Here is a 16,751-nt window from a genome sequence, read left to right on the forward strand (position 1 = left end):
TTAGAGGGTTCAAGGGTGGAGGAGCGGGGGGTAGAGGAGCGGGAAGTGAAGGAGATGCAGTAGAGAGCATCGTCAACCACGTCTGAGGGGAAATTGCGGTCTTTTAAGAAGGAGGCCATCTGGGTTGTTCGGTACTCGAATTGGTCCTCCTGGGAGCAGATGCGGCAAAGGAATTGGGAATATGAGATGGCGTTTTCACAGGGTGGGAAGGGGTGTAATCTAGGTAGCTGTGGGAGTCGGTTGGTTTATATTATCCGTCCGTGTTGAGTTGGTAGTCTGAGATAGAGATGGAGAGGTCTAGGAAGGGGAGGGAGAAGTCTGAGACGGTCCAGGTAAATTTGAGGTCGGGGTGGAAGGTGTTAGTAAAGTGGATAAACTGTTCAACCTCGTGGGAGCACGAGGTAATGCCGATACAGTCATCAATGTAGCGGAGCAAAAGGTAGGGGGTGGTGCCAGTGTTCTCTTTCTTATGTTCTTCAGTGTTTGGGAATTTTAACACTATTATCCTATTACATAATTAGTTTTTGTTTTTTAATGTCAAAGAAACTGCGTACTTATCAAATAATCTCCATAATGTCAAAAGAGACATAAGAGCCACCTAGTCTGCACGGACCCTCCAAAGAAAATCACCCCCAAACTTGGTCCCTGACCCTCTCCGCATAACCTCACATTTTACAATGGCCAATTGACCTAACCTACACATCTTTGGACTGTGGGAGCAAACTGGAGTGCCTGGGGGAAATCCACGCAGAGAATATGCAAACTCCATACAGACAGTCACCTGAGGCTGAACTGAATATGGCTCCCTGACGCTATGCGGCAGCAGTGTTAGCCACTGAGCCACAGTGCCATCCAAAATTGGCTTATTGTTATCAGTTTGCTGTGTTAATGCTAATTTTTAAATGAAGACCTGATTTCATTGTGGCGTAATGAAGAGTCTCCAGTGTATTGTTTTGTGTTGTTCACCATTCAATTGGATGTAATAGCTGAGTTTATAAGTCCCGTTGCATTTTGTGATTTCATAATGAAAATGCTCATTGATTTGTTGTGATCTCAAATATTGGGCTTTATGATGAAATGCCTGTCATCAAATGAACAGCATTCTAATTATTGTAAACGTTGTTATTTTTCAGCAATCAAATCATTACTCAGTTTTTCAAACCAGATTCAGACAGAGGTTAGTATTCAGCAATTAGTTTATGACTACTTGATGTTTCGTTGATATAGCTGTGCATTTGAATGTTACGTGAAGTATCTCAATTGTACAAACTGTATTTAATTGATTTGAATGCCATTCTTTCTGAAAAATTGAAAAACTGGTTTGAATAGAACTTAGAGGTTGTTTTATTGCGTAACTTAAGATTTGAGGCTGCCACACGGTAAGTATTGGACGGATATTTTTTATTTTGTAGGAAATGAAGCATGTTTGTTTTGGGTTTGTCTGTCAGTGTTTTTATTTCATTCAATGCCTCTGAAGTGCAGTCACTACTTTGAGATATGTTGAATTCTGTAGGATTCAGAAAATAATTATAAAAATAGGAATACTAATTCTGAATTTGCCCTCTGTGTTGGGCAGAATTACAGATTTTGAAGGATGCTGAAAATCATTCAACCTTTCTTAATTTTGATCATCCAGTGAGATGCTGCATTGCTGAGAGTGTGGTGCTGGAAAAGCACAGCAGGTCAGGCAGCATCTGAGGAGCAGGAGGATCAATGTTTCAGGCATAAGCCCTTCATCAGGAATGACGAATTGCTGCATTGCACCAATACATATAACATCTATAATGAAGAAGCAAACTTAGAACAAAAACCATAATTTGTCTTCCAAGAAGATAACTTAGTTTTCCAAAATTTTCCAAATCCTCATGCTGTTATTACCTGAGCCCTTACTACATTTGTGGGCTTCCTTGCTATTTGTAGCAATAACACCACCTTACCAATTACAGAGTGCTAAACAAACTTATCTCCACCTTTTAATATGAAAAAGAATTGAATTGGATACTCAGTAAAAAGATTCCTCTTTGCCTACTCAATTCCTCCTTTTACTACCTCCTGTTTCTCCCCTTGCTCCATCTTTCCTCCCATTGTGACATAAGGCTGACACAGTGCCTATGACCCTTCAGTCTCTGCGATGTCACAATTGGCTCATGTTTATATTTTCCTGCCAATCGTAACGTTTCAGTCCCAACTGACCTGGCCTTGTGTGGATGGATGATGGACATGGAAGAAGGTGTTCAGGCCCATGGGACCCTGGACTGAATATTGAGTTCAATAATAATCCATCCCTTATTCTGCCTAACTGCTGTGTTCTCTCTCTCTCTCCACCTCCCTCTGACTTTTCACTGCTTATACCATCTTTTCAAGCCACCATTAGTTCTGAAGAAGGGATCGTTGGATCCAAAACGTTAACTCTTGTTTTCTCTCCACAGATGCTGAGGTTCTCCAGCAATTTCGGTTTCTGTTCAGATTTCTACTATCTGTAGTTTTTTTTAAGGTGCTTTCTAAATTGTTTATTTTAAAGCAGATGTTTAATTGCTGTTGTTTCTTTGTCTCCCATTATCAGTTCTTCTGTTTCGGACTAGGACTCTACACTTTCACTCACAACTTGACTGATCTTTTGCTTCTTAAGTACTTTAAGAAGCTCTTAGACTTTATTCCTTGCATCTTAACACTCTGTTTGCCCTGTTAATTGCTTTATCTTCCTTAGCTGAATTCTTAATTGCTCCCAAACCTCAGGCTTACTGCTTTCTCTAGCAACTTCATGTGACTCCTCTTTGGATCTAATCGTATCCTTCATTTCTTTTATTAGCCATAGTTGGGCCATGTTTCAGTTGTGCTCTTTTGCCCAAATTGAGTGTATAGTTGTGATGTATGTAATCATTCCTTAATTATTAACCATTGCTTCTATGTCGTCATGGCTTTTATGAAGTTATCCAGTGTATTGCAGGCCTCCTCCCCAACCCCTCTGCTCCCCCTTTGTTTAGACTTCGGTTCCATATTTCGGGTTGGACTGCGGTACCTTCTAGCCCATCGTTGTTTCCCTCACATTTTTCTCCCGGCTCAGGTTCTTGTGCCCCTGCTGTTGTAGTTTATACTCTTCCCCACAGTACTTGTGAAACCTCCGAGAAGAAATTGGATCCCCTTCCTGCAGGGGCACAGCCCATCCAAGTTGTGCTCATGCCATCTTGCTAATATTGATTTCAGTGCATCAAGAATCTAAATTCTGCCCTCCTACACGATTCTCTCCAGCCATGCTTTCAAAACCACTCTATTCCACTAATCCTGATCTCTGAGCACATAGCACCTGGACGAGTCCTGACATAAGTATATTTGATGTCTGTGGTCTTAATTTATTTCTTAACTAAAGTTTTGCTTTCACAACCTCACCCTCTTCCTACTTTAGGTAGTTGGTATCAACATGGAACACCTCTCCAGTCTAGGATAGCTAGGTGTTTGTTTTTGACCAGAGCAGACTCGAGAAGGCCTTTTTCTGTGGTATAGGTCTCTATGACTATTTCTGTTCTGTTTCTTCCTTCAGAATGTCCTGCAGCTGCTCAAACCATGCTTGGCCCTAGCACTGGGAAATAAGCATACCATCCTACAGTCACATCAGCTGCAGAAATATCCAAATGTTTTCCTTTGAATAAAATCCCCTGTCATTATTGCTTGTGGGCAATCTTGAGTTTTTTTTTGTTTTCTGTGATCGCACTTTTGAGTATCTTCAAAGCTCATCCCTCCTGTGCAGCTATTGATTGGCAGAGCAGACATGATTGCTGAATGACCTACTTGGCTCCTCAATCTTAATGGTCGATTCAACACTTGGTGCCCATGAGGGTAACGATCAAAAAAGAACACCTCCCTCCTCTTCTGTCCAAACTCTCCTCTCTCTAAATTTGGTCCTATGATGCAGTGTGGTAACTATGACAACACTTCTCTTATTTATACTGCTGGATTTGGATCACAGTTCTTTCAGGCATTTACAAGGAACAGTTAAGACTTGACTGATCTTACCTGCTCTGTAGCAGATACCTTGGTTTACTTGATTGGGGCCTGCTACCAAGTCTAAATTCACTTTAGACTTCAAGCAATGATAGGGTTAGGTTTAGTGACACGTAAAGTGCAGGTACGCATTCCTTGATTTCATATAAGGTTAACTTTTCAAAAATTTAAAGCTTTTCACTCCCTTTTCACTAATTCAATCTAATCACTCTGCACTGGAACACCAGTCTCCAGCTCTCTGTGTTTAAGATATTGCTTAAATGCTAACTCTTTGACCAAGATTTGTCTTAATATCTATCTTTTCCTTTGGATCAGTGTTACTTGTTGTCTGATTATGAACCTGTAAAATGCCAAGGGATATCTTGCAATATTAAAGGCATTATATCAATGTTCCATTCAATATTGTGCTTGTGAGTAACTGTAAAATTTCTGGAAAATAGTTTGGTTTTGTACTCATGTCTTTTCTCCTTTAACTTTTGGTTTCTCCTTTTGTTCCATGTAGGGAAGGATAGATTAATTTTGGGGTCACCTCGAAGAGGTGAAGCAGGTGGCACTTCTGTATTGCAGAATGCTGAACCATTCCGCAGCCACAAGAAACCTTCATTTAAATCTAAACGGTCTGTGCACTTGCCCTCATCACCTCAGAGGAGCCCTGTGCTTGAGGCTTTTATGAAGGGTGCCTTAAAGTCGGACAAAAGGGAAAGCATGGGAGGTGTAGTTAAATGCCAGGTAACTCAGCATCCTGGCTCTCCTCGAGTAATCGTGCGAAGACTGTTTTTACCTTCAAGCCCATGTCCCTCGGAGGGTATTGTCGTACTGGATCAAGGGAAAAATGTTAAACAGTCATCGAACTCCAAAGTGACCTCTGCAACACAAAGATTAAGTTCCAAATGTGACACAGGTGAATATCAAACAACTGCCTTGCGGCGAAGTGCTCTCCCAAACCACCGAATAATGCTGCCACCAGAATCACTGGATGTTTTGAAGAATTCTAATCGTAGAAACAGCTCAGAAAGTGAACTGCGCATTATGAGACCTCGCTTATCTCTGAGAAGGCTGCAACATCAGCATAGTTTGGATAATTCCCTTCAGGCCTATAAAAAGGCGCGAGAGCTACGGAAACTCAAGGGCATGCAAAAAGGAAACCATTCTTCAACCAGTCCTTTCTCAGGGGGCCCTGTAAATCAGGCAAGTTGAGTAACCTAACCTAGCCAACCCAACCTGGTGGTGGTTGTTCCTTCTCTCTTCTGTATGTTTGTCAGCCACTTGATCGGTGTAATGTTCCTGATTTTGACTCGCTGAAAGTTGCATCATCATAAATGCTGTTATGTGGTTGTGGACTTGAGTTCATTGATGTGTTAATAATGTAATATTGACCAGAATCATCATTTTGCATCACAACAATTTTCTGTCCTCCTTGAGTATCTGGCTTCTTGTTGCTTTCTTATCCTCTTCCTTAGTTTGGAAATGCAAGCCTTGTTGTAAATAATTATTGTCAGGTTGGATACTATTGGTTCACCAAGACTTAATCTGTCATCTTCCTGTTTCGCTGTTCATTCTGTATTGCAGACCCATTACAGGATACTTTGGTGCATTGTTCTGTTCATGCCATGATATGGTTTAATTTGTGTGTAAAGTAAACAGAGTATGTAATGGCAAGATGTATTGGATTGTAATTTGAGGATAGTTGAGGCATCCATGACTCCAGTGATAGAGAAACAATGATTTAGACAGTAATCTGCTCACATAAAACCAGGTATAAAAACCTAAATTGCGGAGGGGATAAAACACAGGTCTGGTAGCTTCTGTGTGAAGATTAAATGGCAAAGGATTTGATTGGGCAGGTACTAACCCTTTGAGACTAACTCTTCTGCTCTTTAATGTCTTTGATCTATCACCCTAGCACTGACTTTTTAAAAAAATCCTCCATTATTTGCACAAAACATATCCTTCCACCCTGTCTTTTCTGGTGAACAGTCATCAACCAGAAATGTTAAGCTTTTTGTTTCTCTCACCATAGATGCTGCTGGACTTGCCGGATATTTCTCATATTTTCTGCTCTAATTTCCAATTTCTGGCATCTGTCGTCATTTGCTTTTGCTGTAGAGTAGTGTGTCCTTTTACATTAAGAGCAAATAGAATTTTAGTTTATACTTTTTTATATCCTCCCAATGTTGTGGAAGTTTCTTTTTACCTCAAAGCTACAATTTTCAGATTCTTGTTGAGATTTAATTAATGAATTATGGGTTCCCACATACTGAATTTCAACAACTTGGGGTTTCCAACCCTCTGTTTTTGTTTGAAAGATGTAATATTAAAGCTGCTTCACAGACCTCATGTACTGTCCCTTTGTTGCTCCTTATTAAGTGATTTTAAAGTGTATGGGTAGTTGCACCATAGTAAATGTTTCCCTGTATTTACTGATATAGTTCTGGTGAATATAGAGTGTACTTCCTCAATTTAAGTGAGTTTTGCGAAGATGTGTAGCTCTGGTTGAGGTTTTGGATATAGGTTTGCTCGCTGAGCTGGAAGGTTCATTTTCAGACATTTCATCACCACACGAGGTAACATCAGTGAACCTCCTCAGTATATTTGGAAAGGAGATAACCCAAGTCTGTTAATTATTTAATTTTGGGCCTGTTTGACATTTCAGAATAACGGAGCATTTGAACATCTTGACCAATCTAAGCTATATTAAATGTTTTGTGAATTTTATATAATTTATGTATATCTGTTGGAGGTAACACCTCACTGTGTTTCTTTAGCTATGGGAAAGATCAGGCTTAAAGCCGCCTTTGTAATCATTGGGAGGCTTGGCTTGTAGCATTCTTACAGTCTCTTTCTTTTGGTTTCTGCAGGCTGCCTTGAGGAGAACGTATTCTGTACCTTCAACATCATTAACAGGTACCAAAAGGAATCGCAGCCAAATTCAGAATTGATTTTTATTTACATGTCTTAATGTAATAATATTTGAGTTGTAAAAGACCATGTGTGACATCAGCCCCTTAAAGCTTCACCACATTCATGCGGCAAGTAAAAATCTTCTTCCAGTAAAGGCTAAAATTCCAAGAGGCTGCTTAATAGCCTACTGCAGTTTCATGTTAGCCGTCACAGACTTATTGATGAAGTTCCTTTGTACACCTGCACTCTCCACCCACTTGTATGACACTATCAATACTCTGCACAGTTGTTTCGCCTTCCACAGTGGATAATCGAACATTTGTTTCCATATTATATTCCTTCTACCATGTTTTACCTATCTTGTCCAAATCCACGCGAAGCCACAGAACAAATTCCTTACGACACACATTCCCACTTAGCTCTCTATAGAGTCATAGAGATGTACAGCACGGAAACAGACCCTTCAGTCCACCTTGTCTGTGCCAACTAGATATCCCAACCCAACCTAGTCCCACCTGCCAGCACCTGGCCCATCCCTACCCATGCCGCTCATAATTTTGTAAACCTCAATAAGGTCACCCCTCAGCCTCCGATGCTTCAGGGAAAACAGCCCCAGCCTGTTCAACCTCTTCCTATTGCTCAAATCCTCAAACTCTGGCAGCATCCTTGTAAATCTTTTCTGAACCTTTTCGGAAAGATGTTGTGAAACTTGATAGGAAGGAGACCAGAAGCAATATTCCAACAGTGGCCTAACCGAAGTCCAGTACAGCCGCAACATAACCTCCGAACCCCTGTACTCAATACTCTGACCAATAAAAGGAAATCATACCAAACGCCTTCAATATCCTATCTACCCTGCGACTCCACTTTCAAGGAGCTATGAACCTGCACTCCAAGGTCTCTTTGTTCAGCAACACTCCCGAGGTCCTTACCATTAAGTGTATAAGTCCTGCTAAGATTTGCTTTCCCAAAATGCAGCCCCTCACATTTATCTAAATCAAACGCCATCTGCCACTTCTCAGCCCATTGGCCCATCTGATCAAGATCCCATTGTAATCTGAGGTAACCTTCGCTGTCCACTGCATCTCTAATTTTGGTGTCATCTGCAAACTTACTAACTATACGAGTTTTGAGAAGATTTGTAGGTCAGGTTGAGGTTCTGGATGTAGGTTTGTTTGCTGAGCTGGAAGATTTGTTTCCAGAAGTTTCATCACCCTACTAGGTAACATGTTCAGTGGGCCTCAGGTGAAGCACTGCTCATAAGTCCTGCTTTCTATTTATATGCTTGGGTTTCTTTGGGTTTGTGATGTCATTTCCTGTGATGAAGTCTCCCCTTTTTCTCAGGAGGTGGTAGATGGGATCTAGCTCGATGTGTTTATTGATTGGAATTCCTAGAAGTATGGCATTTCAACCGGAACACTCTTAACAAACACATCGAGTTAGACCTCATCTACCACTCCGAGAAAAAGAATAGGAAGTCACTTCACAGGAAATGACATCACCAACCCAAAGAAACCTAAACATATAAATAGAAAGCAGGATTTATCAGCAGTGCTTTGCCTAAGGCCCACTGAACATGTTACCTAGTAGGGTGACGAAACGTCTGGAACTGAACCTTCCAGCTCAGCGAGCAAACTTACCCATTACTATGCTCACATCCAAGTCATTTATATAAATGTCGAAAAGTAGAGGACCCAGCACTGATCCTTGTGGCACTCCACTGGTCATAGACCTCTAGTCTGGAAAAGCAATCCTCCATCACCACTCTGTCTTCTACCTTTGAACCAGTTCTGGATCCAAATGGCTAGTTCTCCCTATATTCCATGAGATCTAACCTTGCTCACCAGTCTCCCAATGGGGAACCTTTTTGAACGCCTTACTGTAGTCCATATAGATCACAGCTACCGCTCTGCCCTCATCAATTCTCTTTGTTACTTCAATCAAGTTTGTGAGTCATGATTTCCCATGCACAAAGCCATTTTGACTATCCCTAATCAGTCCTTGCCTTTCCAAATACATGTACATCCTGTCCCTCAGGATTCTCTCCAACAACCTGCCCACCACTGAGGTCAGGCTCACCGGTCTATAGTTCCCAGGCTTGTCCTTACACCTTTCTTAAATAGTGGCACCATATTAGCCAACCTCCAGTCTTCCGGCACCTCACGTGTGACTATTAATGATACAAATATCTCATCTGCAACTTTGGAAATGTTACATTTGGTCCCCACCTCCAAATAATTGATGTGTCTTGTGAGCAGCTGAAGCCCAAGTATCCTAGTGGTACCCACCAGTGTCAGCTTGCCATCATGAGGATAATCCATTTATTCCTCGTCTCTGGTTTCTGTCTGTTCGTCGATCATTAATCCATGCCAGTATGTTGTCGCCTATCCCAATTGCTTTAACATTTTCTAATTACCCTCTTGTGGGGGACTGTATCAAAAATCTTCTGAAAGTCAAACGTATACTACGCCCATTGACTCTTTTATCAATTGTATCAGTAACTTCAAAAAAAAAACCTCATGCAGGAAAACTCAAAACAAAGCCCCATCAGGTCCTGGGGTTTATCAACTGATTTATTTATTGTCATGTGGACTGAAATACAGTGAAAAGCTTTGTTTATGAGCAGTGCAGACAGATCATAGTAAGCAAGGGTGTACAGGTCAGAAAGACTTGGAAGCATATCGGTTGCATTGCACAGGCTGTGCACTAGGCGAGTGCAAGATTAACAAAGTCAGCATTATCTGAGGCTGTTTCATCAGTTTAATAACAGCTGGGAAGAAGCTGTTCCTGAACCTGCTGGGGTGTGCGTTCAGGCTTCTGTATTTTCTGCCTGACTGAAGAGTTTGTAGGAGATCATTACCTGGGTGCGATGGGTCTTTGATGACGTTGGCAGCTTTCTGAGGCAGTAAGCCAAATCAATGGATGCCCCTTGAGCTTTGTATTTTACTGTAATATTCTGATTTGTGCTCATTTCCCTCTGCTCCTTACTCTCCCTAAACAACTTAGATCTCTAGTTCTGGGAGATTTTTGGTGTGCTCAGCGAAAACAGAAATAAACTTATCATTTAGCTTCCCTACCTTTTTTTCTTTTACCCATGATAAATGCTCCTGACTGGCCTTTAATAGATTTACATTCACATAAGCCAAATCTTTCCTTTTCATACATCTGTTGAAGCTTTCACAGTTTTTATGTTTGTTGCTAGGTTGAATTTGTATTCTATTCTACTTTTCCTTATTGGTTTCTTGGTCTGGCTTTGTACTCTTTAAACCTCCTAATTCTCAGAATTACTGCCAATTCTGGCAACTTTGTAAGTCTTTTCTTTTAATCTTATGCAATCCTGGACTGGTTTTGTTCACCACAGTTAATTGATCATTTTTGAGTTTTTGCACCATGGAAGAATGTTTAGTTGATGTCGTGTTCATTGCATTTGTAGATTATATTAAGTCATGCCTTTTATTGAATTTTCTCAATCCACTTCCGCCAACTTGTACCTCCTGTGCCATTATTCAAATTTAACACCCTTGCTTCAGAATAAGCTACCTCACATTAAAATTTAATTTAAAAGTCTATCACGTTATGGTCACTCATCCCTGTAGGTTCTTTTGCAACAAGCTTGTTAATTCGCCCTTTCTCATAAACATAATTTTAGATCTAAAATAGCACATCCTCCTAGTTGGTTCTCCAGAATACTGATTAGATTATTTAGTGTGGAAGCAGGCCCTTCGTCCCAACAAGTCCACACTGACCCGCCGAAGCGCAACCCACCCAGACCCAATCCCCTACATTTACCCCTTCACCTAACACTACAGGTAATTTAGCATGGCAAATTCACCTAACTTGCACATCTTTGGACTGTGGGAGGAAACCGGAGCACCCGGAGGAAACCCACGCAGACACGGGGCGAACGTGCAAACTCCACGCAGTCAGTTGCCTGAGGCGGGAATTTAATCCAGGTCTCTGGCGCTGTGAGGCAGCAGTGCTAGTCACCGTGCTGCCCACTGCTTTGGAAATTCCAGAAACCTGTACTTCACATTATTTCGTGCTCAATTAGTTTACCCTGTCTCAATGCTGGGAGAAAGTGAGGACTGCAGATGCTGGCAATCAGAGTCACGAGTGTGTTGCTGAAAAAGCACAGCAGGTCAGGCAGCCTCCGAGGAGCAGGAGAATCAACGTTTCTGGCATAAGCCCTTTATCTAGTCTACTTCGACAACTCATGTCTATGCTCTTGCTTTACAGCCCTTGCTTAGCAATGTGCTTGGTTCTATATTTTCCATAGGTGAATTCATACATTACCATTCATTAAACTACCTCTGGGTAGATGATCACTTAATTTTCACATTCCCTAAAATCCCCATTAACCATGGTGAGCTGAGCTGCCCTCATTCTTCAGGAGCAAATTACTGCAGATACTGGAAACTGTGCCAAAAGCAAAAACTGTCAGAGATGACAGCAGGAGAAAGTGAGGACTGCAGATGCTGGAGATCAGAGCTGAAAAATGTGTTGCTGGAAAAGCAACCTGCTGCGCTTTTCCAGCAACACATTTTTCAGAGATGACAGCAGGTCAGCCAACTTCCATGGAGAGAGAACAATCTAACGTTTAACACGAAATGTTAGCTTGCTCTCTGTCTCCATGGGTGCTGCCTGACCTGCTGTGATCTCTGGCATTTTTTTGTTTTCAGTCATTTTTGTTCTTTGAGAATCTGAAAGCTGCTAAGCTTCTCACTTTTGCAGAGTTCAGGTTTTAGAGGATCAGAATAGTGTCATCTGTTTGCTACTTACTGACGTAATTCAGTTCTCATACTTAAATCAAATCCATTATGTCTTTGCTTTTCGTTTGTTTTAATAATTCCCATGCTTACTGAATTGCATTGACTCCCCGTCAGAATATGCACGGATTTTAAAATTCTCATTTATTTGAATCACTTCCTGGCTTCTCTATTTCTGTAACAATCAGCCGTTTCTGCATTTCTCCAATATTGTCCTTTTGAGCATTGCTGATTTTAGCTGTACCACCATTGGCAGATGTAAGGCCAACTGAATAACCCTAAGCCTCTTTACCTCTCTCTCCTTCTCTCAGATACTTATTAAAGTATTGACTAAATTTGATTATTTTCACCATGCTGCTTGTCACCAGTCCTAACCAGGACTCGGGAGCATTAAAAACTAACACTGTGAAAGGCCTTGGGACATTTTAGGTTGTTAGTCTCTACATTAGTATAAGTTGCTGCTGCTTAACTTGAAAGTAATTAGCTAGTAGTGGAGACTTGTTTGCATTCAATAATTTCACTTAAGACATGCTGAACTGGTAGACACTGTTCTAAAATTGAGAATTCCAAGAGGTTTGGAGATGAGATTCCTCAGGGAAAGATTTGGTCTATCATGCCTCATGTTTCCCGTTGAAGAGAAGATCTTGACAGGACAAATGTCGGTTTTGTTACGAGCTTCTGGAAACATTTGATGGGTGGTCATAGCCTTCCCTTCAAGTTGTGAACTTTTGAACAAAAAGAAGGGCGTTTATTAAACTGAAGCTGCTCTGGTGTGATTTTGCCCTGATTTCCTTAGAATGCAGGGAAATAGATTGATTTTTTTTTCAAGTTAGACAAGATAACCATCCACTGCTTCTGGAAGGCTGTGTTCATATTGCATGTTATTTAGAATCATAGAATCCCTACAGTCCGGAAAAAGGCCTTTTGAGCCATTGAGTCCACAATGACCCTCTGAAGAGCATCCCACACAGGCCCACGTCCCTACCCTTTCCCTGTAACTCTGCACTTATCACAGCTACTCAACCAAGCCTGCACACCCCTGGATACTGCATGGCCAATCCACCTAACCTGCACATCTTTGGACTTTGAGCTAAGTTGGTTTAGATAAATTAGGCTGATTATTTCTTGCTGCTCACTTACTTGAGGGTAAAAATATATAAAGCATTTTGTGTTATATCTTTGTAAACTGTGAATAATTTGCCTGTTGGAAGATTAGAAAAGTGCAGTCTTTCCATTTATGCCTGTCAAGGAGAAAGCAATGTACTAATGCTTTTACATTGGTACCATCTGAATATTTATGTTGGATCCAGACTTGCATCACAGGATTCAGGAATAATCTTACGATAAAGATGAATATGATTTGAACAAATGGATATGATTCTTTAAAATTATTGTTGAAATCTTTTAAGGCTGACGAACAGTTCAATGAGCAAAGAACCAAGAGGGAGGCACTAAACATTTGACACAATGGTCACAGAAAAATGTGCATCATAACAGATTGCAAAAGTTAAGGAATTTCATGGTCGGGGAAGCAGTTGTAACTTTGTACTTCAAGTACGTGTAAAAGTTTATATAAACCTGAGGTAGTAAATATTTAATAAAAATTGTCCTGTCTTTTGACGCACATTGCGAACTATAAAAGTTTGGGTAAAAGTGGAGATTCACATATTCTTGATACAGACAAGAGCTTGATGTGTGGCTCGACTGTAGTAGATGGAATAAAATTGTAGAATGCGCACAGCATTGAAGGAGGGCATTTGGCCCGTTGACCCTTCTTGGCATGCCTGTTGTATTCTCCCTCCTTGCTCCCTGTTCCTCTGCCTTTTCCTGGTAGCCCAGCAAATTATTCCCATCAGTTTACATCCAATTTTCTTTTAAGAGTCATGAATTAATTTGCTTCCACCATAGTGTTAGGCACTGCATTTCAGAACCCAACCATTCACTAATTAAAAAGATTTTCGCTCCTGTCAGCTTTATTTTTTTTTTAGTCTGACTGTATCTATAATTGAGATTGTGTTTGATCTCTGTGACTCAGTTATTGGTCTCAAGTTCAAGTTACATTCTGTACATCAGGGCATTGTGGTCCAGAGTTGGTCATACCTTGTTGAGAGGTGAAGATTGTATGTTGTGATCCGTACTATAAAGACGTTAAGGATACCTGGGTAAGGTGAAAAACATGTGGGATGATGGTTTCTTGGTGGGATTCTCAATGGCAATGTCAAGCCTCATAAAATTGATTTGCAAACCCATCAGCACCCTTACTCGCTTTGAAATTTGGCATTCTTGGGTTTCTTGAGTGCAAGATAAAGAGTTTTAATATTCAAAGTCTGTACAACGAAATGACTTAAAACTTTGGAAGCTGTTTAGGTCTCATGTTGGTAGATGCTAAGCCTTAGATTACTGAAAAGCAGAAATCAGACAAGCATGTAGTAAAGGCTGCATAGTTTGAATATAAATTTAAACTTTTTATGTGGACTCGAGTAAGTAAACTAGCGTACAACATAAGTGAATTTCTGGAGGGTGTTCAGGTTAGTTTTGTACACCAATAATGGGACTTGTCATTAGATAGTGGTGAACTGCCTTAACTTTTACCTGACAGCAGCTGTTATATAATCTAATTCAAGAACCTTTTGCAAGGGAGAAACACAACTAAAATTGTAAATTAGGGGAGTCTGACTTCAATGGGATCAGAGTGTCCACAGTGAACTGGGCAGGTTTAATATTAGGTGGAAAAGTCAGAAGGTGACAGGAGATTTCAAACAAACCTAATGCAGAACTAAATTTTTTCACAAAGAGGCAAAAGTTCTACTTTGCAAAATAAAAAACAATTGTCTTTGGAGGCTAAAGAGCTGAAAGATGACAAACTGAAAGAGCAGTTGCAGATAAACTTCTGATAAAGAAAATGTTGATCCGATCCAATTGGAAAGATGGAGAGAGTACTCTGGAGACAAAAGAACTGCCAGAAGCAAAAACATGCAAGTGGTATAAAAATCAATTCATTATTTTACGACTATTAGGAAATTGATAAGGGCAGGAGAAATCTGGGTCCCTTGAAAACTAATCATGGTGATATGACCAAAAACAAGGAAGTGGATATGTTTAATAGTTGCTTTGCAATAAAGGAAAAGATAACATTATTGGAAAACTCAAACATATTGATTTCAGGACAGCGACTCACCAAAATTAATGTAACCAGAATTAGTGATGAAGAAAATGATGCTAGATATTATTTTTGACAATTCAGGCTAAGTACATACAAATCAATTTGATCACATGGTTACTTGAATGCAAAACAAATTACTTTCTGACACAGGAGCAGAGTGGAGTCAAGAGATGTATCCTTGTAATGTTTCACCCTGTAAATAAATCAGTTTCAAACAAAGACCAACTGAGTTCTTCCTTCTCTCGTCTTGAGCAGTGTAAATGGATGCATTAAAGAGATTAGATGAATGATCAGTGATGTGAAAATGGATATCTTTGCAGGTGGATGTAAAATAATCTGTTAGTGGTTTAAAAAAAAAAGGGAAGGCTTACAACTTCCTGAAACAGTGGATGTCCAGAGGGATTTGGGGTCGAAGTGTATAAATCGCCAAAATGTCTCAGTTCCAGAAGATAATCAAAGGCTAATTGAATTCTGGCCTTCGCATGCAAGATTTGATTACAAGGGAAGAATCATGTGACAGCTATTCTTGCTACAGGTTGATTAGACCACCCTTGGAATACTGAGCAGTGTTGGTATCATGCTGTAAGAAGGATACATTGACCTCAGAAGGAGTTAGCTTTACTAGAAGTGAGTGAGGTTTACAAGACTTATCTGAACTTCAAGGGTTCAGTTACGAGGAAAAATTGTACAAGTTGTGACTGTCTTCTCAAGAAATTGAAAGATTATGGTGTAATTTGATTAGTGTTTTCACAACATTAAAAGAGTCAGATAGCATTTCCATTGGTTGGAGGTGCTTTGACCAGGTGAGTAGGGTGATCTAGGCTGTTTGATCCCAACAAAGGTTAAAGTTGTTTTTAATCTGAAGCTATATAATTCCAATAAAAATGTAGTTGTATATTTTTAGTGAAGCAACTTAAAGACTATGCTAAGTTTTTCTTCATAGAAGGAAAATCAAATTTAATGCCTGCTAAACCAAAATGGAAAAGTGAAAAGGCAGGAGGATGTCAACCTTGTGGCCTCTGTCACTTGGGCTCTCTCACACTGGTTCAAAGTTAAAAGTGGATCGAGTCTAGTACAAAGAAAGACAAATAGTTTTACAGTTTGAGTCCTTTGGTTGTCCTTGAGGTATAAAGTTTTAACCTGAGACTAAAGCTGGACAGTTGGATTCTTGGATACTGTCAGCAGTAGTGATAGCTTTGGTAAATAGAATTAAGGACAATCCAAAGGGTTTTTAAAAATATATTAAGGACAAAAGGATAACTAGGGGGAGGTTAGGGCTCCTCAAAGATCAGCAAGGCGGCCTTTGTGTGGAGCCACAGAAAATGGAGGAGAAACTAAATGAATATTTTGCATCAGTATTTAGTGTGGAAAAGGATATGGAAGATATAGACTATAGAAATAGATGGTGACATCTTGCAAAATGTCCAGATTACAGAGGAGGAAGTGCTGGATGTCTTGAAACGGTTAAAAGGTGGATAAATCCCCAGAACCTGATCAGATGTACCCGAGAACTCTGTGGGAAGCTAGAGAAGTGATTGCTGGGCCTCTTGCTGAGATATTTGTATCATCGATAGTCACAGGTGAAGTGCCGGAAGACTGGAGGTTGGCAAACGTGGTGACACTGTTTAAGAAGGGCGGTAAAGACAAGCCAGGGAACTATAGACCGGTGAGCCTGACCTCAGTGGTGGGCAAGTTGTTGGAGGGAATCCTGAGGGACAGGATGTACATGGATTTGGAAAGGCAAGGACTGATTTGGGTTAGTCAACATGGTTTTGTGCGTGGGAAATCATGTCTCACAAACCTGATTGAGTTTTTTTGAGGAAGTAACAAAGAGGATTGATGAGGACAGAGTGGTAGATGTGATCTATATGGACTTCAGTAAGGCGTTCAACAAGGTTCCCCATGGGAGACTGATTAGCAAG

General features: G+C 40.4%; 1 protein-coding gene across 1 annotated transcript in view; it reads left to right on the forward strand.

Moving 5' to 3' along the window:
• The window catches only part of slf2 (SMC5-SMC6 complex localization factor 2), a 109,390-nt gene that overhangs the window by 42,894 nt on the left and 49,745 nt on the right, over positions 1-16,751 (forward strand). Inside the window, exons 2-4 of the mRNA XM_043713065.1 lie at positions 1,134-1,177; positions 4,502-5,187; positions 6,858-6,903. Of these exons, the coding sequence (XP_043569000.1) occupies positions 1,134-1,177; positions 4,502-5,187; positions 6,858-6,903 (776 nt within the window). The remainder of the gene's footprint in view (positions 1-1,133; positions 1,178-4,501; positions 5,188-6,857; positions 6,904-16,751) is intronic.

Source organism: Chiloscyllium plagiosum, chromosome 22 (assembly GCF_004010195.1).
Source record: "Chiloscyllium plagiosum isolate BGI_BamShark_2017 chromosome 22, ASM401019v2, whole genome shotgun sequence".
NCBI classification, from domain to species: Eukaryota; Metazoa; Chordata; class Chondrichthyes; order Orectolobiformes; family Hemiscylliidae; genus Chiloscyllium; species Chiloscyllium plagiosum.